Here is a 27,963-nt window from a genome sequence, read left to right as displayed (position 1 = left end):
TTATGCTATTTTGTAACTCAACTTTTACATGAAGTTGTAGACTCGTTAACAATTTTTTTTTTTTTTAAAAAACCCAAAACTCGACTGCCTTTACAAAGATAGTGTCGCTTCCTATTTTCTTAATTTCTGTGGGATGGAGGGAACATTTTCCAACATTAGAAATCTATCTTTGCCCTCAATAAAGTCTCAAATAAGACAATTAGCAACACATGCCTGCTTTTAAAATACCCAAGATGCAGAGTAGCATACTACCGTTGGTTCCCTAATGAAACTATTTTATGTTGCAAGATACTCATTCTGGTGGTGTCAGGATAGCCACAGGGTAACAAAGTTGTCAAGTCCAACGCACAAATCACCACCTTCAAGTTGTGCATAGGTTGTGTAAGTATTTGAGAACCTTAAATCTGCATCCTGGTAGAATTTCCTCTTTGTAACAGAAAACAGATTACATATTAACAAGTCGTATGTTCACATGTTTATGTGAAGCTCTTCCAAATGGAATTCTTAACATGTACCTCAGCAACCAGTTGCTGTCGGCCGTCTGCGGGGAGTGTTCCTCTTCACCAGGGATCTAGAGACAGAGCAGATGCACAGCAAAAAAACCCCTATTCTAGTAAGAAAACCTCACTACAATTGCTTGTCTTAACTATATCTGCTTTTAAGCTTGCCATATTAAGCAGCTGTAGAATTGTTCCAGCCTTTATGCATAAGAATTGCCTCTGATGTTTGTAATGTAATATTCAGCATCCGATAGCCATGAGCAGAAGACTTTCTGTTCTTACCCCTGACCTCCAGTGTAAGCTCTCCAATAGCTAAAAGATTTCCACTGTTTGAGCTCTTCTGCCAGGTATCAGGAAAGTCTACTAGACAAATTAATGTGTAGATGGGTTTCAGGAAGCCAATACTTAAGAATGCTGCTCGTTACACTGCTGTGGTAAAGCCATTAAGATATTCATGCTGTTAAAGCCTACGGGACCAAAGCTAGCTCAGTCACGTACTGACTTAAACTCAGGACAACCGACACTGAAGTACAGTTGGCCCCTCAGTGCCAAAGATGTGTGACTGCAGCGGCAGAATTCAAGACTGAGGTTGCAGAGCAGCTGCAGCTCTCTTCAAGGTCACTCAGGTTTTGTTCAAGGGCTTTAGATACATAAACTCAAGGTGCCAGACCATCCACAATTGATTGTGTGGAGGAGGAACAGTAGAGCAAAGTACATGCATCTCGGTCATTTCTTGATGTCAATCATGAAGATACAATTCTAGCACTTGAGCTAGTTCAGCGGGTTTATATACAGCTGCAAATGATGCTTCCTGTTTCTGTGAAGGTGTCTGAGAGTATAGCTCACCTCTACCAACTCTAGCTTGGGTCACAGACTACTCTCTTCGTAGCATGAAGAGCAGTGGAACATGAAGGGCACGGTTGCAGATAAAATGGCTGCCAAAGCCACAAACAAGAGCAGCACCCTTCACTTGTTTGTAACAGCAACAAGCGTGTCCAGGAGAACTGCTGCAGGAATGCCTGATGAACACCCGCACGCCTAAATGCATTTCTGCAATGGCATCCAAGTCACTGAAGCCTTACACTGCAACTAATACCAGTCTCTTGACTAAGAAACCACTTTTCATAGTTAAGAGGAGCCCACTCCTACTCTGGTAATAGAAGAGTTGCTTCAAGTCAAAAGAAAAGTGACTTGCTCTAGTGAGTGCTACAGTACCTTAGTGACTGACGGAAGTATTCAGACTGTATGAACATACGCTGGACCTTGACAATGTCTAGGGCGTATCTAAGATGTATCAAAGAAAGTAGCGACTTAGCTGTGTAATGCATTATAGACACTTCCATTAGATCAACTAAATGACCAAAGATAATTGGTAAGCTATGTGAGTTCATCAAGTAGATTCCATCTTTGGGGTAGTAATATCCAGTTTGAAAGCTCTTTTGTTTAGATCCTTGACCAAAAGGTTTACGTGCCGAGTACCAAGGCTTAAATAAGCTCTCAGTATTTCTTTCAATTTTGCAAAAAACAGCATTTAAGCAACCTCAAAACCGGGGTGGCTAATATCCAGCTCGCAGAGCACAATTTGGTTTTTCTCCCTCCCCCCAGCACAAGACCCAATGAAGATGTAGATGTCACTCAAAACAAAAGAAGTGGAAATAGTAACATGTGCGTAAGACATTTTCAAGGCAAAGCTATGCAACAGTCCTTGTATGTTCCACCCCTTCACACTATTATCCTTAGCATCATCCTATCATAAGCACGGTACGTCATGTACAGCGATACGCACTGAGGCCACTCACTTGATTTCAGCACGTGGCAGAGCCATTTTGTAACTAAGATTGTTAGTGGTGTGGGAATCTAAAAAATGTTTAAGCTTGTATTATTCAGTTTATATGAAAAAGACCGTACAATTCTCATGGTACATCAACAAGATGGACTAGTATGCCAACTAACCTCTATTTTAATATTTAAATTATAACAATACAATAACTAGAAAAGGTCAGTGCTTCAAGTGACAAGTTTTGCCACTTCAATTCCAATATTTTTCCAAAATAAAGATGCAATTAGATCTACACTTGAGCATCAGTAGTGCAATACAGTATCCTTTCCTGAATAAAGGAGCTGAGGTTTATCCACAATAAAAGCTTTAAATAAGGTAGATTGTTGCCATTTATATATCAATTCTGTATGTTTGATATAAAATATATTGGGAAAGCTTAAACTGACTTATACAATCTACATTTGGCTAAAGCTCCACATAAGCAGCATCAGTGGAAATGAACATCAGAGGTGTACTTAATATAAAACACTTTGAAAACTACTCAGCAACAAATGACAAGGTTGGCTAAGAATAACTGAACATCTGAGGTGTGTACCAGACAAAAAGAATGGACCCTGTGGTTACTTGCACTATTTTAATTAAGTAAAAGAAATGCAAGGTTTAGTCCACTTCCATTTCTCCAGGTGGTTTGGTCTGCTGAGAATTGTCCTTCGCTGGTTCAGGTTTTGTCTCAGTACCGCTCTGTCCGTTCACTGGTCCATTGTGTTCCCCATTAGCTTTTGACTGCCCATCATTGGGAGGTTCTATCTTCGGTTTGGGCTTGTATATAATGGGATTACAGAAGCTATCCAATTCCTAGTTGCAACAGAAGTGAGAGAGCAAGTTCATTTGGTGGCACAGTAATTGCATTAAACCAGAATGTCTCAAATTGCTTTCTGGTTCATAATGACCTGGAATTTAACTTTCAAGGACTACACTTTCCAATTCTGTCAAGTCTAGAAACTTAAAATAAAACCGTTCACTAGCTAAAGACATTCCGATCTGTTAAGAGCCTAGATGGTAATCCATTTTCTAGCAAGCCTGGTGCTGTAACTGAGGATATTGAACAGGCTTGTGCAGAGGTACTGCTGTAAATCAAGAGCCAGAATTGAAGATTGATAAAACAGCTGCCCCCTCTGTCTGGATCTTTTCACAGCTTTAAAATCTCCGCAGATGTCATGTTCTAGCTCAACACAGAGGCCAAAATATTGCTAGAGAAAGACTTACTAGAATGCAACAAGTACAATGATTTTTTTTTTTTTTTTTTTACCTTAGATTTTGTCAGTATTTCTGCCACTTTGACAACTGGATCCTGAGTTAGACTTAGTTTGTTCTGGGCATTCATTTTGCTGTTCAACCAATTCATAGCCTCGCTAATGTATTTTTCAACTTTTTCCATCTCAGCAGGATCTAGGTGATCATATTTTTCATCCTAAGGAGAGAGATATTTGTATTGTCAATTAAGATATGCTTCTCACCCAATTAAGAATTTCAGGGACACGTAATAAAATAGGGTAACATTGCTACAACCTGATAGAAATGGTTTTTAACAAGCGTTTAGTATGAAGAATGACTGTAGAACAAGACAGGACATTATTTTTAGACATTCGAAATTTTGGTCCTAAGTGCACACTGCTAAAGTGCAGGTTAGCAATGGAAGTTGCAAGAAAAAAAAGCACCTGAAATTTACTGTAGCTTGATTAACTAACCCCGACAGATAGCCTTGTAAGTTATAGAAACAACGGTAACAGCTGTAACTTGAGATGATACCCATTTCAAGTGGCACAAGTCACCATAAAAAATGTGACACTCTAATTCATGTTCTCATGAAGAAGTCATTTTTGCTAGCAATGCAGAACAGTTTCAAAAGTTCCGAGGAGCAGAAGCACAATGGCCATTTTAAAGCAGCGTAACAGGTAATCCTATAGGATTTCTTTTTAAACACAAAAAACTCTACAGCCAAACTCAAGCACCCATAATAGTTCGTTCCCTAAATAATTTGCTTCTACCTTGTTTTTGTATGCTTCTACTGCTTTCATAAGGAGCTGAATCTTCTTTCCCAGTTCATTTAAAACTTTTGGTCTCTCTTCATGTTCCATGTATCTTTCCTGAATAGGCTGCCCAAATTTCTGGAAACGTAAGCACAAAGATCTTGACAAAATGCAAGTTTACTTTAGTCTGGTCTAAGAATAAAACACGGCACTGGAAGGAAGGCTGCCTTTAACTCCTTTTCTCACCCGTGCAAGAGCTTAATATTTGCATTTTGCTTTAGTGCAATAAAAAAAGCCCAGAAGTTTAAACACAGGAGTAGTGCCTGTCCTCATTAGGCTTAGTATTTTGCAGTTATTTTCAGCAAAAAGAGCATTTGGAAGAGGATTTATGCGAATGGTTTAATTTTAAAGTAGCTCATCTGAAAACTTCAAGTTTTATCCATCGTCTGTTTTTTCCTTCTCTTGAGTACTGGTATCCAGGCAAGAAGGCAGTTGCCAGGATCTACACTGCTGTTTCCATCAGTTATCCCTCCCCAAAAGGAACTCTGACTTGAGAGAAAACAGTTGGAGCCCAGGAGCTAGAGATATACTTAAACGTATTACAAACAGAGTAGCTAGTCATTCATCAGAATTCACATTTTCCCATTAGATTATTAACATTGGCACTATTTAAGGCTTTTTTGTCATTGCTAATCAAATGATACAGTGGAAGCTACTGTTAAAGCACTCTTCAGCTTTTATCATTAGGTATTAGGCCAAAAATTCAGTTTTATGATACAGCTATAGACAACCACTGAAATCAGGAAAACCAGAGCATCTATCCTGGAGTGTAATTCCGAATACCTGGGAGAGCAGTCAAACTACTCAAAAGCCTCTTTCAGATTGTAAGACGACTGACAGAAAATTCCCATAGCAATTAATTTTATTGTCACTAGCGACAGTCTGCTTCGTTTTGTCTGTTTTCAAATTAGGAGCACAACTGACATTAAAACAAACTGTATTTCTAGTTCTAAATATCATGCTCATTTCATAACTGAACTACATCCAGAGACAACCTGAATGTCCAGACTTAAAAGTTAACAGATTTACAAAACTCGCATACGGGTATGCACGCACACATCCCTCATTACTTAGCCATATATATTTATACACATGCCCCCACCCCCAAACACACACACACAATTTTTCTAGAAAGAAACTTAAAACCTTACTCTTAATTCCTGAAGCTTATCCATGTATACTTGTTTTGGCTGGTCCTCTCCATCTTCATAAAGCCAGTTTTCTGTGTCCTCCAACATCAAGGTCAGCTTGTTTGAGTCCTATGAAGCAAGTTAGGGATACTCTAGTTCAGAAGGGAACATGACAAATGAGATTTCTTCTCCCCCCCTACTCAAAAAACTCTTTCATCAGTTTAAAATATTCAAAGCAATAGTGGAGGAAAACAGTAATTAACAGACTTCAAAGCCAAGACTTTAGAAGAGAGGCATTTCAGCCCTACTAGTCTGATTTGCAGGTGAAGTTTATGGGAGCTTCAGGATTGATATTATAAGAAGGCACATGCGTCTCAACATTCTTGCATATTATCTTTACGTGGGAAGTTCTGCTTCTCAGGTTCTCCCACAGCAGGATGGAAGAACAGCAGACAAATTTGGACAATTATGTATATAGCTGAAGTTACAATTGTTTTAATTGGACTCTACTGGCTACAAACAAAGATTTTATTTTCAATTATTTAGAAATAAAGATCCTATCTATCCCCGTAACTTATGTAAGAGATTGTTTTGAAATTGGCATGGGAAAGACAGCCTCACACCCTGGAGTTTATGCGGGAAGGGCGCCTGTACTGCACGCTGGGTTGATGACCAGGTACTCCAGAGAGCACACCTTAAAACTGCTGCTGGACCTTTGTTGTTTCAACAACTGGTTGCTTGTGTACCAGCCACTTCTACTTAGATGGCCGTTACAGAAAAATTATTCTAGGACAAGTGTTCTTTCAATACTGCTTTTGCAAAAGCCCAGTGTATGCAGCTTTCTTCATCACCTCTACTAGGGACTTTTAAGTGGGGAAAGAATCATGTTTTTAAGTTGATTAAATTAGACGATAGAACACCGAGCTACAGACACTCCATTTCTGCTCATTTTCATTTTACTCCTACCCACTCACGCCATTTAGAAGCTTGTAGTGATCTGTCCTGCTTTCCTAACCCTACCATAAGATTTTTATTTTCTGCCTGCATCCCGAATCTTTCCTCGCCACTAAGAAACTTCTCGGACAATGAAGAGCTCTGCATGCTTGCAAGTCAAATGTCAGGTATAAATGTAGTTTGAACTTCACTTCTGTGAAGTTAATCCATTTCATATGCCAAAACAACTCCAAGAGACCCCTGCAGTCTCCACATCACCCACACTCAAAACTTAAAAATACAAAGGAATTTTTTCCAACAGTTGAAACACATAGGCAAGTCTTACTTCTTCAGTGATAAATTTCTCAAAGACTCCACACAGTTTGTCTCTGAAGTCGTACACATATTCTTCAACAGCATTCTTCGCATCGTTTCTTTCTTTCTCAAGCTTGTCTTGCATCATCATCTTCCCCTAGGGTGGAAAAAAGCTTATTTAAAAATAAAAGCATTTCAAGTGTCAAGCTTAGTGATTACTCACTTCAAACTGTACCGCGGAACTTTGTGGAAGCCTGCTAATTCACAATTACTGATTTAAATTTTCACCTTTGTGTAAGTCATCTTCACTGCAGGCAGAACTGGAACGGGGGGGAAAAAATGAGTTTGTGTTTGGAAGCTGTTTGCAAGTGCTTTAACGTAAATGGATCCGATATCAATTATGATCTGACCACCACAGACGGGACTAGAAGCCAAGACAAGTCTTGACTCTGGTTTGGAAGTCACTAGGAATCATTCTGCCCTACAAAAATTATTTCATATTTTATTCTTCAGACTGACCATCTTTCAGAGAGCATCTTATGCTTATCCTTATGTGGGACCCTCACAGACATCATACCTAGACAGTTCAGAAAGAATCCTCTGACAAGCAGGTTTTCTGTATGTTATACTACTGCCCTGCTGATGTAGGACTCGAAGGGCAAAAAAGTGCCATAACTAAGGACACAGCTTCTGTAAAGCACCAAAAAACCCGTGCAAACGCTACTCCTGCCCAGTATCAGGTCAGTCAGTGACAATTAGCATTCCTGTAACGTGCTGTGGCAATCGTAGGCGCTTCCTGCCTAAGAACAGAATTGATACTTCAGGTAGTGACAGGCTAAGAGGTCAAACTCAGACATCTGAGTAGTTAAGTCTAGTGAAACTCATTAATTTCTCAAAAAAAACCCAAGCAAAACAGAACCCCTTACAATTAAGGACAAACCCCCAAAGAATTCCAAATTAGATAGTAAGTTTATGGTTGCAAATACTTCCGGATAATTATTTACAGTGACATTGAGTGGTCATCTGTTTATGCTGCTTACCTCATTTTCTATATAGCAATTGATAAGATCTTGTCCCAGTTGTCTATAGAGGCTTGCCTGTATAGGTAGGTCAATACTCTTAACTTTTGCTTTAGCTTTTGGCTGGGCTGGATGATCTTGCTTGTCTCCACAAGCAGTCTATAAAGAAAGATTTACACTATTAAGAGACTTTCAAGAATAATTACTACATTTACGCTCAGAAAAGAGAGATAAATGAAACCAGTATGACAGCTACAAATCAATCATATGTGAATGAAACACCTAATTATTCCTCTGCTATTCAGAATCACTACTACCTTAGTTTTGACCCAAACTGGTGGAATTTCATTTCTTTAAACATAATGTGAAAAGCTGTTGAGAAAACCTGTTCAAAAGCTAAAGGCACTGCATATTCTTCTTCATAATGTTTCCCAAGTTTCCCTAGATGCCATCCTCACTATAAAACTATGGTAATAGAAACTTACTTCCAAGTCTTAATCATATACTATGCTGAAACTGAAAGTGCTAAGGTAGGATTCCTAACCGTTTCAGTATAGCGGTACTCCTCTAAATACAGTCCCACGTTTGCAACTAGTAAGATTAATGACTAAGAATACTGGGGGGAAAAAGTCTAAGGGAAGCAACATTACATTTCCTTATCAATACTGAATACGATACAAACTTTTGTTTCGGTTCCTGCATTTTCAGTTTCCTCATCTGCTTGGTTCTGTTGTTCAGCTTGACTTTTCTGAATACCTTCATCTTGATCCACCTGCATTTTGTCCTAGAAAAAGAGTTACATACTGAATGCAAAGGTCTGCCGTACGATTTAAGACTGATGTCAATTACAGCAGATCACAGATACTATAAGGACGTAACAATCAATCTCAAGAATTTTTGATTCACCGTGTTTACAACGGGCATTTTGATACAGTACTTGTATTTGTATCTTTCTCAAATTAAATGGAAATTCCATTCTTCCTGTCTCCCTTGACATAATTATGATGTTGCTGTCTGTCCCCTGTTAAAGAATTACACTAAGCCCTGTGAATACTCCCTTCATTTTAAATTAGAAATAAATACATATAAAATGTATGCAAGGAACATTTGTAGAAGCACACCACCAACACAGGCAATAACAACAGGTTCTCTATGGAACAGCCAGAACTTCAACCTCATACCATTTTTCACCTAAAGTTTGTAATCCAAAGCAGAAGTAATTTAGTCATTGTAATTGTTACTGGCATCTGTCTCATGAGACGATGAAAATTAGTTTCTGTAGTAGCCTCTTGGAGCACATGACCAACTGTCTTCCCTCCCTGCCACCCGAAATTAAGAGAATTTCACTTAAATTTATCTGTAGTTCACCTATGCCTTATTCTAAATTTAAGGCTCTTAAAGACATCACCAATTACTAGTGCTGATCACTTGATTTAATTTAAGTAATACAATTCCCTGTCATCATTGCAAAAAACTTTAAATAACATAGTAATGGGTGAGTTTAAGTTTTCAGGATGACTCCAATAGTTGGGACATCCAGTACACCAAGAAATAACAAGCTGCAGCAGAGGTCTGAAAGGTCCAAGATTACTTCCATCACAAGGAATTAAGATTCCTGGATTCACAAACTACATATGCATGTAAAATAATTTACTGTTAGTTCTGCGAAATACAAGAAAAAGTTATTTAAGGATTTCAAACTCTAGCACAGGTGCGTATGTTGCAGTTTAGCTATGTTAATTGATTCAGCAAGTTTTTAATGATAAAAGTTGAAAGCAAGAAGGCTACTTTTACAAAATTTAAGTTTTGTCACTTCAGAGTAGAAAAAGAACAATCCTCATTTACTGTTCTTACTGTTCACACAGAAAAGGCAACAACTGGAAGGAACTGTTTTGCCTACACAGAAAAGCTAGAGGGGGGGAAAATAACACATATATACTCCACAAACCTCCTCCTCAGAGTCGAGGGTATCATCCTCAGTAATGAAAGGTAATTGCTGACAAGCACCATTGTAAAATAGAAGATGTGTTAGATGAACGGAAGCACTACAAATTGAAAGCCCGAGGATGGAAGCAGTTGCTCTTGTACTGAACACAGTCTACTCATCTTAGTAACCTCCACACACAGTACGCCTGTTACACTAAATGCCAACTACATCACTTTCAACTGTTTTTCACTTGTATACAAACATCAGATGCAGAGCACTTGTCCACAAGGAACTGCATCATGGCTGGCATTTCAAATATGCTCAAATTCCTGGAAAGCAGTATAATATTTAAGTGGCTTAGATCAATTATGTAATGCTAATTGTGTAACCACTTGCTCCAATTCCTGTAGTATATTCAACTACAGAGGGGAAAAGCTGCTAACAACAAATTTTAAAAGAGAATGACAGGAAATGCATTCACCCTTTCCTCTAAATAAAGCTGCCAAGTGTTGGCTTTCTGTCCGACCTGAGTCCCTAAGGAAGCCCTCCCTCAGTATGCCCAACAGCCTGGGAGAGCCGTCACTCTGCTGAGCGCTCGCAACCTCCGAAAGACAGCAGGAGTGCAAAGCAGCAGCTTGCCCACTGCTTTATCCTCTTTTTCTCCACACTATCATCTCTCTCCCCCGTGAGCCATGATGTAACCAAAATCCCAAGCTATAGAAGGGCACAAGCAAAAAAGAAAGGCCGCTGAGGCCACTGCTGGTGTAGCGTTCCCAGCTGCAAAGTGCTCCCCGGCACCCAGTCCTCAACTCCACAGCGTCAAATGCAATAGCTACCCCTCACTACTCTCCGTGATCTACTTTCAGTATGCAGTGCGCCATCAAGCAAGCTGATCCTCCTTGCACTAGAGCACATCACCTTGTTAACTTCTCGGTATTAATGACAAAGCTGTGGCACACTTATTCCCAGTAATTTTCCCCTATAAGACAGTTTGCAACAGCTGCCAACACTGAAGTACCTAAAGATGCGCCCCTAGTGAAAGAATGTTTATGAAGAACAAATTTTCCATACATAAAGCAATACCATGTATTTTTTACTCAATGAAAATGTAGTACTCGAGGGAAACCAAACCTTTAGAATTCACTTGTCAACAGATCTCATTAAACATGTTGCCATTTGATAGCAACACTAAATAATGCTAAGACTAGTAGAGAGATGGTAAAGAACAATGAAAAAATCACTTTTGTCTTTAGAATCTGGGTTTACATTCTTTTTTGCTTTTAGTGCCGTATGTCATCAATACTTTAGTAATAAACATGAAGAAATGTGTTACATAACTGAAGAACTAATTTAAGGGTGGAGAAGTAGTAATTGTCAAAAGCTATGCACTATGATTTAATCTCTAATTATTGGCGCTCTTGTCAGAATTACAAGGAGTGTAGATATTTACAAGTTTACATACCAGCTCATCATCTCTGCCTTGGTTCTTACTTGATGATTCAGTGTCCATAGGCATGTCATTGTGATCTCCCTCTATGTTCTGCTTCTCTATTATAGAAGCATTAGCCACGCTGAAAAGGCCGTGAATATTGACGCGCACTTTAACCTTCACTTTGGAATTGTCGCCATCGTGTTGGGGCCCAACGTTTTGAATAGTGAAACGCCCTTGAAAAAACAAAGACTGTTTTAATTGTTGTTCCAAAAACATAGTGAGAGAGGAGAAAAAGAAAAAGAAATAAAATACATTCCCTGAAGGGTGTCAGTTTAAATAGCAACTTCATGTAACTTAAATAAACTATTTGGAAACTTCCTACTTAGTTGTCAATTCTACAATGTAAGCCGCTGCTAGATAAATGAAAACCTGGTTCCCCGATTATTATCAGTCAACTGATAATTAATAAGATGTTTTTGCTTTATCTGCATTTCATAAAGTCAAGATAACACTTTATTAGGTGTTCTACTTCTCTGTTGCCTTCTCTAACCATCACACTAGAGAAATTTCTCCGATTCACCTCGAATGGTTTCTCTCATCCACGTAACTCAAACTTTGCCCTGAAAAATAAAGTGTTAACAGAGATAAAAGATTCTATTTGAATTTGGTAATGTGGATGCACTATCTGTTTTGGAGAATGAACAGTGCTTATCAAGGCTTCTGGAAGCAGTGAGGTTCATACTTTATTTTGCAGCTTGCTGGAAATTTGAGTGTAAATGATGCAGACTGCGCACACGTAAAGGAGAATGCTCTTTCCTAAAGATGACAGATTTCTTGCATAGACGGCTAAATAGGTAGCACCAAGTTTATATCCAATTCGTAAACTGGTAAATAAAACTGTGACTTAGTTTAAAGACCCTGAGGGGTCTACTAATAACTGCAAGTAAGGTAGTATTAGCTACCAGGAAACTTATTCATACCATCTAATACTTGAGACCCTACTACAGATGCTTAAGTTCAGGAAATGCCTATCTTGTATGTCCTCAGATTAACAGAAAGAGACGTGGCAGATACCTGTCTGGACAGATAACTGCCTAGGTGCTCACAGGTCCTCTGATCCCAATTCTTTCAAAAATCCAGGCTGGCAGGCACATAAGATCCCTATCCATTTTACAGAGGTTGAAAGAACCAGACAACAGAGCTCTAAACCCCTTGTACCAACTTTTTTTTAAAGCATTCAGAAACACTGAAGACTGACAGAATGAAGAAAGTAAATTTTTTTAGGAACTGCCAAAAGAAAGATGTCATTACTGTTTGATCAGATCAATGCATCCAAACCAAGACAACTTTGCTGAGCCTTTCTAAAGAACCTAGGCTTGTCTATAACCTAGGAAATATGGAAGTAACTTATCTTAAGAACAGGCAACCACTTTTCCCATTATCAACAGGAGTTGGGTATGGAGTTTTTATTCACGTGTCCTTACCTATTCTGGAATCAGGATAAGGCACTTCATGCGGATGGGTATAGTAAGCTTCCAGGTCAAAAGGCTCTTTCTTGTGAAAGGTAATTACTTTTGAGAATGGAGCAGCATGGTTCTTACTGAAGACTTCACACTCCCTAAAACAGTAAAATATTAAGTAAGGCTGAACCACTGAGCACAACACCATGGATAATCAAAATCAAGGTATGTTAAATGATCAGCAGCCGTGCTAACCAAGCAGCTAAACAATTTAGTTTAAGTCAGTTTATGACAAGAGTTGCAGGCTGAAGGCCTGTAGGTCTCAAAGCTGGACCATGCATTCGATGTCACATTTCTCAAAAATTAAGCAACTTCACACCAACATTTTTAAATTAAGCGTATTTTCAATTATTAAGCAGCAATCAGAAATCAAGAGGTATAATGCAAAACAAGAAAGTTAGAACTCTTTGAGTGGATGACAGCTTCAAAGTCCAAGGCCTGGTCTTTCCCACAGCTCAACATTTTTCTTTACATAAGCAAAACACACACTTTTTAGTAGGCACCATACAACTTACCCGGTTCCTTCTTCATAAGACGATTTCCATCTTAACGTTACAGAATAAGGAACAACATCTGTGATGGAAAATTCACGCACTTTAAAAGCTGGGGAAAGAATTGCACACTAGAAAACAAAAGACCAAAATTTTATTATATCCATGTAGTCAAATAAACAGCAGATACAATAATTAACACCTAAGTGCAAAAAGGCTACAATTCATGTAGCTCACATGGAGGTCCTGCTTATCACAGAATTTTTAACAGAAACTTCCTATGCTTAGTAGGAAGTTAACTGAACTGAAAGGCTTAACTAAATTAAAGTAGTAGTAACAGATACTACTTCCCCAGTGATTGTCAGTGAAGATACCCAGCAAAGCTTCCAAATGACTACACAGAACTGGAACAAGGCAATTTGGGTCATCAAATTTAACAGGTCTCTAACAGAGCATCCTTCTGATGCGACATAGCAACAAATTACCGAATGCAATACAATCATTTCTGACACAGACACTGTCACCAGCTGTTGAAAGAACAAGACTCATCTTGTCGCAGCTATGGTACCTTTTGCTTTTGGTTAGCTGTATTTCATTAGTACATGGTGTTAAAGAAGCAATACTGAGGTTTAATGTCAATAACTATACCTGCAAGGCACAGCCTCTTGCAACAGCTTCATCAGCATTTAGCGTGGTGCTTATCTCTTTACAGAAAAAGTTAGATATCTGTTCCTTCACTGCTGGAATTCTAGTAGCCCCACCTACTATTTCTATACTGTAGATATCTTCACGCTGAAGTTCTAGAAAAGAGAGTGCACGGCCTTAAGTTATCATCAAGATATCAAAAAGCTGTCTTTGCACAGCCAAAAAAGAAGATACAGTTCTCTTATTATCTAGACACCATGACAAGCACTGAATATATTCAACAGCTGTCAAGATCTTTAAAACCACATTTCTCATGATGTGTCCTATGCAAACTCTTTGTCCCTCCTGCAGGCTACAAAGTTTTCTAGTTGCATAATCTTGGAAAATGCAGAAGCCAACCATCAGCGAGGACAGCTGTTCTTTAAAATGCATTGCCCATGTGCATCCCCTTTCTGGTGTGCGCAAACTCAGGTGTGTGCGTGTAACTGGGTTTTCTCTGGCAGCCCTGTGCTACCAGACAATACCTCACCCCTCCCAAACAAGAGCAAAATGAAACCCAAATAAACCTCGTTCTATGTTTGGTTTAGTTTTGGTTGCCAATAAAAAAAAGCAAACCACTTAACCAAAAATATATAATAAATATTAGACTGTGCTTGCAGGGCAATATTTTTAATTGTGAATTCAAGTTACAGCTATAAAGTGATCTCAAACAACTGTCAGTCCTTGAACAGCTCTGGCTCAGCAGTTGTTCAGGTTCTTACTTCCTGTATTAGCTATCTAGCCAAGTCACAAGATAAGCAGAATTATTCCCTTTCTTTTAGTTAAAGATGGTGGAATTGAGGGTAAAACCTTTCCCTGTCAAAGTCTAAGTCTCTCCTTTGTGCTACATTAGGCAAAAAAAAAAAAAAAAAAAAAAAAAAAAAAAAAAAAAATTGTTATTTGCACATGCTTCATACAATTTATCTCAAGAATATACTGCCAAATTCTCAGGTCAGTGAGGACATATATGTATCATATGGAACAGGCTGGCAGTTGCAGTAAAGAATAATAGTTTTTCCCATCATGGTTTTGGTTTGGTTGTTTTGTGGTTTTAAATAAAATAATCTTTCAGAGCGCCAACCTTTTCCATCACACAGGGTGAATGAGGGTCAATAAACCAAGGTTGCAGAGTGGTATGTGCACTAAATTAGGCAGGAATGGGATCATGCATACATGACAAGCATATGAATGGAACTTACATTTAACTTTTCAGTACTTAGCTTTGCAATTCTAATAAATACAAAAATATATTAAAAAGATAATCATTAAAGAGATCTAGGATAACTGGATTACTAGTTACTTTCTTGAACCAAAAGCAGTACCTAAATTCACTCCTACTTACTGGCCTGCTCCATGGCTGCTCTTAGAGGAGGTTCCACTCTGGACAGAAGGGCTGCACACAATTGCTCAAACTGAGCTCTGCAGAAACAGGGAGAGCGTTTCACATTACAAGACAGCTTAAAGACCACGCTTCGCTGCACTTCAGTGAGAATAATGCACAGTACCTGTTCATCTTGCTGGAGACGTCAAGGTCATTCATGAAGCACTCAATATTGAGCGGAAGGTCAGAAGCATTTGCACTCATAAGCTTCTTTAATTTTTCACATTCCTGATACAATCGTAGCAGCGCTCGTGGATTCTCTTTTACATTCAGCTTATACTTTGTCCTAAATTCTTCAGCAAAGTAGTCTACCAAAGCCTCATCAAAATTCCTACCACCTACGAAAGGGTCAAAGGTAGTAGCCAAGACCTGCACAGAAGCCAAAGAACAAAGATGAAACATTATTAGACAATGTTGGTTTAGATATAGGGATAGCTTTCAAACAGACACTAGTTTTAAAGTTAACACTTTTAAAACAGGCTTGATATGGGAAAATTCTTTGTGGTTTTCTCACCATCTGCTATGTAGTTGTCAGACAGAACAACTTACAAAGATCACTCTGCAATTATTTAGTTTCTGCCCTCCCCAAATAAAATACTATCACATCTACCATTCTATTTTCTACCACGCTGCAGCCTCTACTCAGTGTACTAGCTCACTGAAGAAAAGGCAGACTGGGATAGCTATTTTGTCATGCTACTACTAGTTCTGTGTCATTTACTCAGGGAGAAACTCATGGTCATGATTTCAGATGCCTACATTTTGCTACCAAAGGCACGTTTACAAAAACATTCAGCCATCAGTTGCTCACAGACAAAAACCTCTAAACCAGGAAGTGAAGACTGTTCAGTTTTACTTCACATCCTGTTGAATTTAGATTTTGAACCATCATGGATGGCAGGGAAAAAAAAAAGTCATCACAGAGAAATTCAGGAAGGTCAACAATTTCCCACAGATAGGTCAGTTGCTCAACTACAGTGCTTATAAGACTACCAGAATATGCAAAAATTTCAGTGATGTAATATGGCACAAAAACTGTGCAGTAAGCTTCACTGTCAAGCACTTTTCAAAACACATGCTGGGATACTTCATTTCTGCATTTTATAAAAATTGATTTGCTGAAATAGCAAAAAAACCCCCAAAGTTTTTGTATTCAGCATTTCAAAAATATTTGCTATAGACATTTATTTAGTTTAAAAACCCCCAACTTTCCACAGAACAGTATTTTGAGTATTGTTCAATTAAATACTTCAGGAATATGGGATTTTACTGTACAACTTGAAAGATTACCTTCAGTTTTCCCTTGTTAAAAGCACAGATTGAAACCTGATACGCAGAATGCCCCATATCTACAAAGACCACATTTCTTGGCTTCTCTTCCAAGGCTGGCAGATCTTGCTTGTATATTCCATAGGCTAGTGCAACTGAAAAACACCAACCCACAGAAGTTAAAGGAAAGCTGTACACAACTGTGAAGCATGCATTCAAAGCACTACCAAAAGAAAGACACTACTTATGTTTACTCTGTCTACAACACCTCCATTACTCTGCTCAAACAAAACATAAGGATCAAAAGGGTCACAAATTTTAGACCATTATGAGTTGCCACGTTCTTTATTTTTCTTACCATTTATAGTTTTACTAGTAAATTACCTCATGTTCATTCATATAATTGACATTTAAGTATTCTGCATAACCTAACATCTCTCTTCCAACAAGTGCATGCTGTGCACCTTCAAAGCACTAACTTAAAGTCAGAAGCATATGCACCATTATAACTTTAAATTTTTAGAGCTAGGATATATCAGATTGGTTGGGTTTGCTTCTGTTTAAGAACTACTGTTCATATATAAAGCAGCTCATCACAAAGAAAGTTAACACATAGAAAACACATTTTTCACTGTCAAGGGAGGAAACATATGTCAAATGAAGGCTTACCACTACTGAAGCATCACGGTGTATTTCAGTTCTGCTTGTAGCCAAACTAACATTGTAATTTGTGAAATTGCACAGATTAAGTCTCATGCCTACACCTGTCCTTTGAAATGCCTCACTTTCAGTATTTTTTAGCTCAGCTCTGCAAAATTCAAGCATGCTCAAGAGGTAAAAAAATGTTTTAGAGAACTAGTTTATATGAATCTTAAGATTTCAATACCGGCCCTCAGTTGGAAAGTTGGTTGAGACTTTCTAAAAGCAAAGAGAATTTAAAGCAAGAAAAAAAAAAAAGAATTACTGGTTTAAACGGCTTGCAGGGAACTTCAGTTCCCATGAAGTGTAACGTACTTCTGTACTCTACCCTAGAATTCATGACAACCAGGAGGGCAGCAATCAAATTACTTTACAGAAACAACAGTTGTGCCGATGCTACAACTGACAGGATTGCCACAAGTTTAAACTGTCATTACCCCACAGACTTATGCCTGACTTAATTTGGATATTTTGAAAAGTCATACAGTTCAAGTTGTTTCTAAACACGATCAGCAAGTCTGCTTTCAGAAAAAGCTCCATAAAAATGCAGTTTGTGTAGAAGCAGCTTTTAAAGCATACATATTAAGTAGTTAAAAGTGAAAAATATTTGGATTGCACATTTTAAAATTTCCCTTCAATGTATTTCACTTCAACTAAATATTAGCTTATGATAAAAAAGTATTTCTCTAATCCTTCCATGAGATTTATTTTTACTCCAGCACACCCATCTTCCAGTAAGCTGGAAAGAAAATTAGAAGACCCCACTACACACCTATGTTAAATATGTTTACCATGATGCAGGTTACATCTGATAATACTGTACTATACGATTACTTAATAGAACAATTGAGAATTTAGGTCAGGTGCACACCCCAGCTGGATCATTACAAGATTCTGAAGCTAGCTCAGGCCTTCCTGATAGCACTGCTGTAGCTCAGCAGAGGGGTAAGCACACAGACCCCAGCTTTATTTCAGAGGCAGAGTAGCTATTTTCAAGTGATTGTATCCAAGTTAGCAAACCCAAGCTCTCGTAAGTGCTGAACACCACCCCACCAAAAACAGTTGCTGTGCTTCCAGTTTCCAAGCTGGACTGGGCAGTACTAGCCTGAATAGCTTTTTTTCCCCAAGCTCCTAATTGTGTAACAGAGTACGTCATCACCCTCACAGATTCAATAGCCTGGATGGGGCGGGGGGGGGGAGAGTGTTGCTGCCCTTTACCTGCTGTAATTTCATTCATCAGCCTCAGACAATTTAATCCTGCGATCTGCGCAGCTGCCATTACAGACCTTCTCTCAGCATCAGTGAAGAAACTGGGCACCTGTTTCCAGAAAATAATTACACAGGATATTATGAAATACGGACTTCTTAATTTAAAGAAGCCAGACTTACCCATTAAGCAATCCTATAAATTTCAATACCACAAGAAACTCTTATAAACTAACCTCAGATTAATAAGACAGTCTGAATAAAACAGCCAGGTAGTGCATTTTAGTCTGTATTTTAATTAAAATTTCAAAATATGACAAAAATGAAGGGACATCCAGAGTTGTTTCAAAGTAATTTAAGCACCAAAAAAACCCCTGAAAATGTTTCCTCACCTTCTTCTGACGAGTCTTTGATCGTAAAATCATTACCAGTTTCTAAAAGCATTTGTGCAGCACCAAGTCAACACAATAAATATGCATACACAGCCCTAAAGTAAGTTACTGCAAAAGCACTACAGTGGTGCTGAACTGAACTTTGTGTTACAACTGAATCTGTATCCATTTTTTGGTTATCACCTCTACCACAGTGCCAGCTTACAGTGTGCTACAATACTCAGTTCCGCCAAAACCAGCCAAAGCACAATCAAAGCCCATTCCGAAACTGGCTGCAACCAGTTGCCGTATCTTCAACTTCAGTCAAGACACAGAGCTACATTCATAGCGTATTTTGTTAGCTACCATTGTGGTGTATTACCAAGGATCCTTGTCTGTGTAGGAGGTATTCTCTGTAAGCGTCTTTGTATACCATAAGGAAGCAAGGAAAAAGATCAAAGCAGATTTCTAACAGCTAAAGTACACAGCTTGCCAGTCCCCACATCCCTGTCTGACACAGAGGGGATAGACCCCAATACTTCATGCCCAGGCTCCTCACCAGAGCAAGAACAGAAGTGAAGCAGTAAACAAAGACAATGCGAAAAGCAGACATTTAGGACTTCATATCAGGAATAAACCCTCTTGTCTTCAAGCTTCCCCCCCTACTCTCCCACTGTGGGTGAGGACACTAGCTAGAAAAATAAACCAACACAACTAAACCAGCCAAATACAAAGACCTTTTCAAACAAATGAGGGTAGTTTGGGCTTCTCAAATTGCCAGTACGACCCTCAGAGCCATAAAGTTCAGGCAACTCTCAACTCCACTACAACCCAACAGCATTCAACTATGTAACAACAAAGAAATTTAACATGAATTTGGGAAAGTTCTTTCAAAGCGAGGAAGATATGCTTACACATAGGTCAGTTCCCATTTGTAACAGGAACTACAGTAATCAGGATTACTATACGTAGCACTTGCAAGTTAGCCAGTCTGATCAGCTTAAGTAGTATGTTCTTTCTGAAAACGCACTCTTGATTTAACAAGTTTTCCATCTTCTCGCATGGTTACAAAAGTATTCTCATTCGGAAAAACCTGCAATAAAGGCCCATTTTTGGAGGGGATGCAATTTCTATCCACTACATGTATCTCTTACCATTGCACCATGGCATAAACGGTACTAGCTTACATAAAGTAATCTGTAGAAAGAATTGCAATAAATATATTACAACTTACTGAAATCACACAGTCTGCCACTGGTTTCTTCAAAGCACTTTCTGAAGTCTCCTTAAGTTTGGCCAATAACATTCCAGTAATCTGTTCAATTGCAAACAGTCTCTCTTCATCTAGGTATCTCACCTGAAACAGATAATTGCAATTCTTTAATAAATCATCTCAACTTTTCTCTAAGATGTGCAACTTGAACATTTTTTGAGCAATGATACCCAAGTTTAACACCAGACTCTGTAGACAAATAACTCTCCATATCAATTGATGCTATGGATTTGTGCTGCCTACAACAAATGCTAACAATTCAGTTTAGCTGAAAATTGTTTTGTGAAAAACCTTAACACCTGTGTTATCTCAAGGGGCTACTCACAAAGCTAACAAACCCCAAACAAACAACAAAAATACTGTAATTAAAAAAACAAACAGAAAATGCATAATGAACATAGTGTCACATTTGTCCTAACATGAGCTAAAACCAAGAGTTTTGGAGCAAACCCGAAAAACATTTGCTTCCTGCAAGGGTCACTCAAGCACATGAGGCAGGGAAGAGGCAAACAAGGCAATTCTAGCGGTCCTGCCCTGCTCAGGAAATACATCTGAGTCTTCAGCCTTCATGTGAGGTTCTACATCCTGAATTCCTGACAGGCTGCCATCTCTCTAACAATCCCAAACAATCCTGTGCAGGGAAACCCAGAAAGATGAGCAGCAGCTACATTTACGTGGGCTATTAGTGCGCTACGAGCAGGTATACAGAACAAAAGAAACTCACTTTGTGTGCTATAAAGACCCACCAGAAAGCAACCCAAAGTGCACTAAGTGAGGATGACTGGCAAGTTTGCTTCAGAAGTGCGCTCCTGACCCAAATTAAAATGCTAAAAGATAGACGCATTCAGAGACTGTTTCAGCCAGAAAGCCTGAACTTTGAGAAGAGCAGTTTCCAGCCATGCAGTTTGGAAGCGAATTAAAAATAATTGTTTGGATTACATCTTTAGAGCGTTATCTTGTTTTCCTGAAACTTGCTCTCTGCACATCTCTAAGACCTAAACTCAGCTGAGACTAATAATCACACGCTGTAATTATATGTATTTGAGGGTAAATCTAGTAAGGTAAGGTGAAAAGCTACTAATGTGACTACAGAAAGCTAATACAACTGATGAGAAACCTCAATGGACATCTCCGAGAAAGTACAGTACTCGAGCAGATATGACTCCAGGGAATAAAGTGTTCTTCATCTCTTTGTAACAGCAGATTTATTACACAGTCCATTTTACTGAAGGTGAATGAAACAAACTCAACCTTTTTTGGGGGTGAGAGCTATTAATATTTTATAGTACGCCTGTATGGGAGACAATGCAATACTTTGTTTACACTACTTTATTAGTAGAAGACATGAGTACGTGATCCAGAGAAAGTACTCTAGATCTTCCTCGACACTTACAAGAAGTGAATGAATTACAAGGAGAAATGAGAAACACAGCAAAACTATGCTAAGGCAGGCTCTGTGAAAAATAAAAGGTGTTACTGTACTGGTTATCACCTGACATTTCTTTTCAAAATGAGTAAGAATATATTTAGAGTTTTCTTAAGGAAAATGTAAGTCCATTCAAGTAGGAAGTTAAGTGACAAAAGTCCAAAGTGCTCACCTCTACCACTAAAGATACTCTGCACAAAGCTCTAACTCACCTTTACTCCTACAGAGCCATTTGGCATCTTCTGAAGTTCATAGGGAAGTTTGGCCCTTTCAGCTTGTATGTAAGGATCTTCAAATGCTCTTCCATGGAGTTTTTTGAAACCATGTAATGTATTTTTTACATTTGTGACAATCTGCGGAAAAGATATTTTTAGTTACCCATGACAAACAGACTGTAGAAGACCATCCAGAAAGGAACCCTTGTTATGCTGGGCTTAATGCACTTACTGAAGACCCGTGTCAAGCCCCACATATTTAATGGAACACAAAGGGTAGGGAGAGAGAAAGAAGCACCTATTTTTTAAGCTATGGTCTCCATTAAAAAATTTGAAATTTACTTCCCTCTTTAATATCCATTAGTTTGCTGCCATCAATTTTCACTATACTTTCTATTTTAGAGGAGCTTTCTGATAGAGCATGCAATATTTGAGCTCATATTACATATTGTTGCAATGGCTCTCTGCAAGAACAAATTAAGTTATTGCCTACATTAACCTTACATGAAGCTTCAGCAAATTAAACGCATTTCACTTCCTTTAAAGTTCTCCTCTAATTCAGATCCCACCTAGACATAAAGCCTCCCACACCTATTCTCTCATCAGTGTTTCAACCTAATTTAAGGACAGACTTTTAAGTAAAGAAAGGACCAGAACAAACAAATCCCAACAAATGCAATATTTAAGCTATCAAAAGAAATTACTCCAGGGTAATCTCAAGACAAACTAGGCTAGTTTACTAGCTGGGAAGAGTACTGACAGGACACCACCTCACTATCAAAGTTCAGGGGTTGAGCTCAGATAAAAGTATAGTTTCTCAGAATGAAAGTGATACAGCCTCTGCATACACTGACTGGGCTCTGTTACCTTTATATCCACCAGGCAAATTTCCAGTTACCTAGACATTCTACACTAAGGGGAAGGAAGTCCTCAGCATGCTAACATGATGCATGATGCAAAGAAAGAGGGCAAGACCCGATCTACTTTGAATTTGTGGGTTCACACTGGCTATTATGAATTTTTACATATTTTCCTTCCAAAAGAAGGCTGTTTTCCTAGGTTGCCAGTGAATTTACAGAGGATTAGAGAAATCTGTCTTCTGTTCAAAGTTCCAGATTGACACAGCAAGTTACTAAGATGCATTCATTTCACATTATAAGCAACAACCAGTATCTATACCAAACTGCCATTATTCAACTTCAGTTTCAACTTTTCTAAAACATAAGCACAGTGTTCCTCCCCAACCCCATGGCACTTTAATTACGAACTCTATTCTTGCTGTCATGAGTAAGCAAGAAACAAAAAATCTTTTACTGGGAAAGAAGTAAGGTTTTCTGTTTCTTCCAATTTTTTACTCTGAATAACAAAACAATGCAGAAATACTGTTTCAGTTTTAATACAGGGAATATACTGTTGAAGCAGTAACTACCACTGTGAGATGTACACTTATAGAAAAATTACTTTAAAAAAGACAAATATCAAGTTTATTCATTACTTTTCTTCCCACAGTTCAACAGGAGACAAGTCAGGTAAGTAATAGCAGAGTTTTTGATCTATTTACCTGGCTCTTTGCTGCATTCCCAATGGCCCGCGTCTTCGATCCTAAGGATATACATGCTCTAAGTAAAAACAGAAAACAAAAAGATACTCAGCTTTAAAAGAAAACATTGTAAAATATTTTCATGATACTTTAAAACACCCACAAAAATTAAAGTAGCAGAACATGGATGTGGTATTTAACAGCATTACTGCATGAAGCACCAGAACTTGCAGTGGAATTCTAGTTATTTTGTTCTTTGCAAATTAGTTTGGAAACTGCAAGCAACCACAATTGTTTTCATTGTAATTGCATTTAAGGAATTCTTTAAAAGCTTATGTGTTCTACAGATCTTATCATGAAGGTAAGGAATTAATAGCTACGTTTGGGTCACAGCTTATAAACAAAGCAGCTTGTGACATTTAATTTAAAAACCTGCACTTTACCAGTCAGGTTTTCTTGACTCAACAACCCCGAAGTCTTGACAGTACCACATTCACACTGTAAGAGCCATCAGCAACAATAATCGTAAGACAAAATAAAAAACCCCACCTAAGCCCAAGGTAGCCGAACAGCCCAGTTCTACAAACTGTTGAGCACTTCCCCTGACTGAGGACTACCCACTACACACTTGCGAACAGACAAGAGGGGAGGTGTCTGGGAAGGGCTCCCAGCCACCGAGGGCTTGGGAAGCTCCGGAGCAGTCCACGGCCCCTTGCAGCTTGCTTCTTCCCAGGTTCCCACACCGAGCACCCCGCTCGGCCTCGCCTCTGGCTCTAGCAAAGGCTGCCCCAGGTCCCCAGCCACCATCTGGCCACCACCTCACGACTGCCTTTGGAAAGTTTGGTTTTGGGGTTTTTTTTTGTTTTTCCTTGAAGTTACTATCGCCACACCTTCACTTTACAGATTTGAAATTGAACTCTTTCCCCAAAAAGGAACTGATCAGGCTAAAACAATTCAGTAGTAAAAAACAGATACAACCACATTTCATATGATTCAAATTTAATTGTTTAATGAAGCCATAAAGGTCACCGTAGTAGATTGCTTCCTGCCTCCTCTCCACCATGACTACAATGAGGACATTGTATGTAATTTGATAGTATTATCTAGCAATGTCTTCTGCTGTAACACCACACTGAACATGCAAAACCTTCTCCAGATTTAGCTGCTGCAAACAGACAATGCGTTGCCCTACATTTTCAAATATGTAGTTCAGCTTTTGCAAATGGCTTTTACAGTTTTTGATGTCGCTTAACACCATGGTTCCCAAGTATACTCTGTAATAATTAAGAAAAGGCAGATAAAAGACTATTTAGAAAGGGGGCAAATGGTTTACAAGACGCTTATTTTACAGGTAACACGCTAATGCTATGTATGTCACCTTTTCAGTGTAGGAATTTGACTCTGTTGACAGACAGCATTACTTGCAAATACTGCTATGCAGAGCATGAAGCGTCAAGTCAGAAGCTACTTAGCTCACCAGAGCTCCTGCCATGGTTTGCTTCAACTTTGCAGTTCCAGCACAAAGGGATGGATGGTTTCTCCCTCCCTTGGCTGGGAAGCAGAGATGTCAAAAAATAAAACGTGCTCTCTTTGGCTCCAAACACCTCAGTCGTATCCAAGACAGCCCTTTAGGAAGCACATCCACCATAAAGATACAAGTGCGACGACTGAACTACCGCTACGCTCAGCTTGCTTTGAAGTGAGCTTCTGAACGGTACACAGGCTTTTCTAAAGGTAGCAACTCCCTTCACCAGAAGGACATTTCAATCCTCTCCATGCATGGTTTTGAAGAAGCTGCTACCTCATCATTTTAATTACAGTTTGTGATGACACTAATTACACATGGTTTGAAAAAAGTTACTAAGAAATTACGAGCTATCAGCAATCAACTGTTTTTCCACAAAACCACAGTGGTGAGGCACAGCACTTGAAAGGGCCATTTGCCAGGAGTTTAACAGGCCCGGCGCGCTAGCAACACATACAACACTTGCTGGAGCTCAGAAAAAGCCAAGCATCAGTTAGCATCCAAAGAGACGCTAAGGCCAAAAGCCTTAAAAAGTCCAAGTTCTACTGAAATGGATGACTTAACGGCAGAATCTTTTTCCTTTCTTTCTAAAATACTTGTGCTAAAGCTTCAAAGACAATACACATTTTACAAATGCTAACAATCCTATGCCTTGGATTACAGGATGTAGATTTCAGGCAAACAATATTAATAAAGGATCACCCGAATGTTTTAACAACTGGGAAACTGGATTTATGACTCGAGTGCTGTATTAAATTGTGATAATACGCATCTTCCATAAGCCTACACTGCTTTGGTCTGTAGCACTGAAGTATGCTTACACTAATGCTGTACTGCTCACAGCAGTATTGCAGATATCTGAACCAGCTCCCAAACTGGAAGCTGGCTGCATTAATTAGCCTTGCCCAGAAAGAGCAATTAGCCCTGTAGAGCACAGCCAGGACCGTCCTATCTTTAGGACCTAACCCAGTATCTTTACATGGCTTAGTAACAACAGACTGCGCATGAAAGCGTACTAGCTTATCCAGAGCTGGTTCAGATATTCTTATACCACACTACACAGACACAACAAACATTTGTATTTCTGGGAGCAAGTCCCAAGTATTTGGGACATATCCAATCAATATTAACTATGAGCTAATTTCAAGTATCTAAATGACATAAGCACCTCTATAGGAACATACAAATAAAGAGTTCATTTACTCTGTTGCCATGGGTAACCAGGAGAAAAGTTCTGATATTCAAGAGTTAGATCTGGCCACATCACTCAAATCCTGTTTGAAGTAAGGTTTAGTTACTATGGTAAGCCTCCATAACAGTAATAAACCTGTTATATTTCTATTTACTTTTTTGCTTTGCCTGAAGACAATAGCATTAGAAAAGAAGTTCCTAGTGTTCTCCTGTATTAGATTTTGAAGACGGACAAGAAAAAAGCCAGGAAAAACGTCACTAAGCGAGATAACGCTTGCCTTTAAGTATCTGTGCACTCTGGATGCTGTCTTGCCAAACGTGCGTTAAACCCCTTTCGTAATCACTTTGTAAGGGTCTTGAAAGTACAGTTACTCAGACATTAATGTGAAAAATGTTAAATGCAGGGAAATGTATGTGAAGCCTACCTGTAAAGAACACACCCCAAGAATAGCTAAGAACTGGAAGCACTCTTCATCACGAGGGGGAAGGCAACTGCAGCTGCCTGAGGATTCTTTGGGCAACAGTTTCAGGGGGTTCCTTGCACAGAATTTGAAAGGTCCCAATTTTAGTTCTCATAAAATGTGCACAAGAATAATGCCTTCTTGAGAGTTAACACGAGAAATGTATTTTTTTAAGTAGTAAACAGAATTTTAAAGAGTATTCCTATTAATACAGACAGGATGCCTTTTAGCACTCAACTTCTTTGTACTTTAAAAAAAAAAACTTTTTAGAAAGCACAACAAAACCTACACTTCTCCGAGATCAAAAGGACAGCAATGCTAAAGTTACTATGGCCTGACACCGCAGAAACAGCTGCTGTTGGCTACAAATTCCTTTTTTAAAAGGAAGCTCCATTCAAAACCCGATTTTCGTGAGTATTATACGAATTCCTGAATCCTCCTTGAAAATTATGCACAGATGGAGCTCCAAAAATCCGAGACGTATCCCATAGAAACAGAAGAGAAAAATCTCCACCTACTCTTGCGTATCCCATCATCACGGACGTTGCCCGCTGCCCCCCCCTCTTTCTTGCAAGACCTCGGTATTCCACGGCCAGCAGATGCAGCGCGGTACAAGTAAGGACAGGTTTAATTTAAGGAGAGGGAACTCATCGCGCCACTTCCCTGTTTCCGCGGTGAATCAACGTCCTCCTCCTCCTCCTCCCAGTCTCACCACCACTCCATCATAAAATCCTTAATGAAAACGCTTCAAGCCCTGGCAAGCGTTCTGGAGTTGGGGAAACACATGCACTTAACCGAGACGTGTGCTACACGAAACGAAAGTGTTACGAGAACAGGGGAGGGGAAAAAAAAAATAAAATAAAAATCCCTTGTGCCCCAAGAGCCGTGCGGCACCTCCAGCACAGCGCGGTATTTCAAGGACACGGAGGAGTCAAAAGCCGGGGGGAGGCAAGCGGTTCTCGGACAGCCTCCTGCCCCGACACACGCATTTCTGCACCCACCGCAAGCATTTCTGCTGCTGCCGAGAGAGCGGCACCCGCCCGGCAACAGCGGCCGCGCACGGCTCCCTCAGCGACAGCGAGGCCGCGGCCACTGGCGGGCTCCGGGCGCCGGCCGCGGAGCCCCGCTCCCCTCCCGCCGCGGGAGCCTGAGAAGCAGGCGGCGGCGGGCCGGGGCGGGAGAGCCGCGCCACAGGCGCCCACGGGCCGCGGAGAGCACAAGGCCCTACGGGGACACACGCGACTCCGCCCGCCCCGCAGCGCCCGGCCGCCTCAGGGAACCCGCCGCACCGGGCAGGGGGGAGGGCGGCCGGGCTCACCGGCGCGGAACAAGCGGCGGGGGAGCCGAGCGGCCCGGCGGCGCCGGTACTCACGGGGTGCAGCGGTCGCTGTACTCGTTGGCGATGGTCTCGATCCCGCCGCTCCGCGCGACGCCGATGTAGCAGTTGAGGAAGCCGAGGTCAATGCCAACCACGGACATGGCCGCGCCTACGTGCTGCCCGCTCCCCGCCGGCCTGCGACTACAGCGGCAGCGGCGACCGTCTGGGCGGCTGCGGCTGCTGCTGCTGTTGCTGTCGCTGCCGCCG

General features: G+C 39.8%; 1 protein-coding gene across 7 annotated transcripts; it reads right to left on the bottom strand.

The window, feature by feature from the left end:
• Positions 1–4: 4 nt before the first annotated feature.
• HSPA4L (heat shock protein family A (Hsp70) member 4 like) lies at positions 5–27,857 on the bottom strand. Of its 7 annotated transcripts, none has more exons than XM_075708711.1 (20): positions 27,751–27,857; positions 23,223–23,280; positions 21,659–21,799; positions 19,982–20,104; positions 18,389–18,488; positions 16,493–16,626; positions 15,327–15,571; positions 15,164–15,240; positions 13,786–13,937; positions 13,162–13,268; positions 12,611–12,744; positions 11,157–11,359; positions 11,011–11,031; positions 8,450–8,551; positions 7,789–7,926; positions 6,780–6,905; positions 5,522–5,629; positions 4,329–4,448; positions 3,590–3,751; positions 5–3,135 (listed from the first exon to the last, which is right to left on the bottom strand). In XM_075708711.1, the coding sequence occupies exons 1-20, from the start codon at positions 27,855–27,857 to the stop codon at positions 2,941–2,943; spliced, it is 2,553 nt and encodes an 850-aa protein (XP_075564826.1). In that variant the 3' UTR covers positions 5–2,940. The 7 variants fall into 7 exon arrangements, with proteins under 7 accessions (XP_075564826.1, XP_075564824.1, XP_075564828.1 ...); XM_075708709.1 differs by lacking the exon at positions 11,011–11,031 and adding an exon at positions 9,707–9,763; XM_075708713.1 differs by lacking the exon at positions 11,011–11,031 and adding an exon at positions 10,961–10,971 and having other exon boundaries at positions 7,789–7,913; positions 8,446–8,551; positions 11,186–11,359.
• Positions 27,858–27,963: the final 106 nt, after the last annotated feature.

The sequence above is a fragment of the Pelecanus crispus genome, chromosome 4 (assembly GCF_030463565.1).
Source record: "Pelecanus crispus isolate bPelCri1 chromosome 4, bPelCri1.pri, whole genome shotgun sequence".
Lineage (NCBI taxonomy): Eukaryota > Metazoa > Chordata > Aves > Pelecaniformes > Pelecanidae > Pelecanus > Pelecanus crispus.
This window is presented reverse-complemented; position numbering and strand designations above follow the sequence as displayed.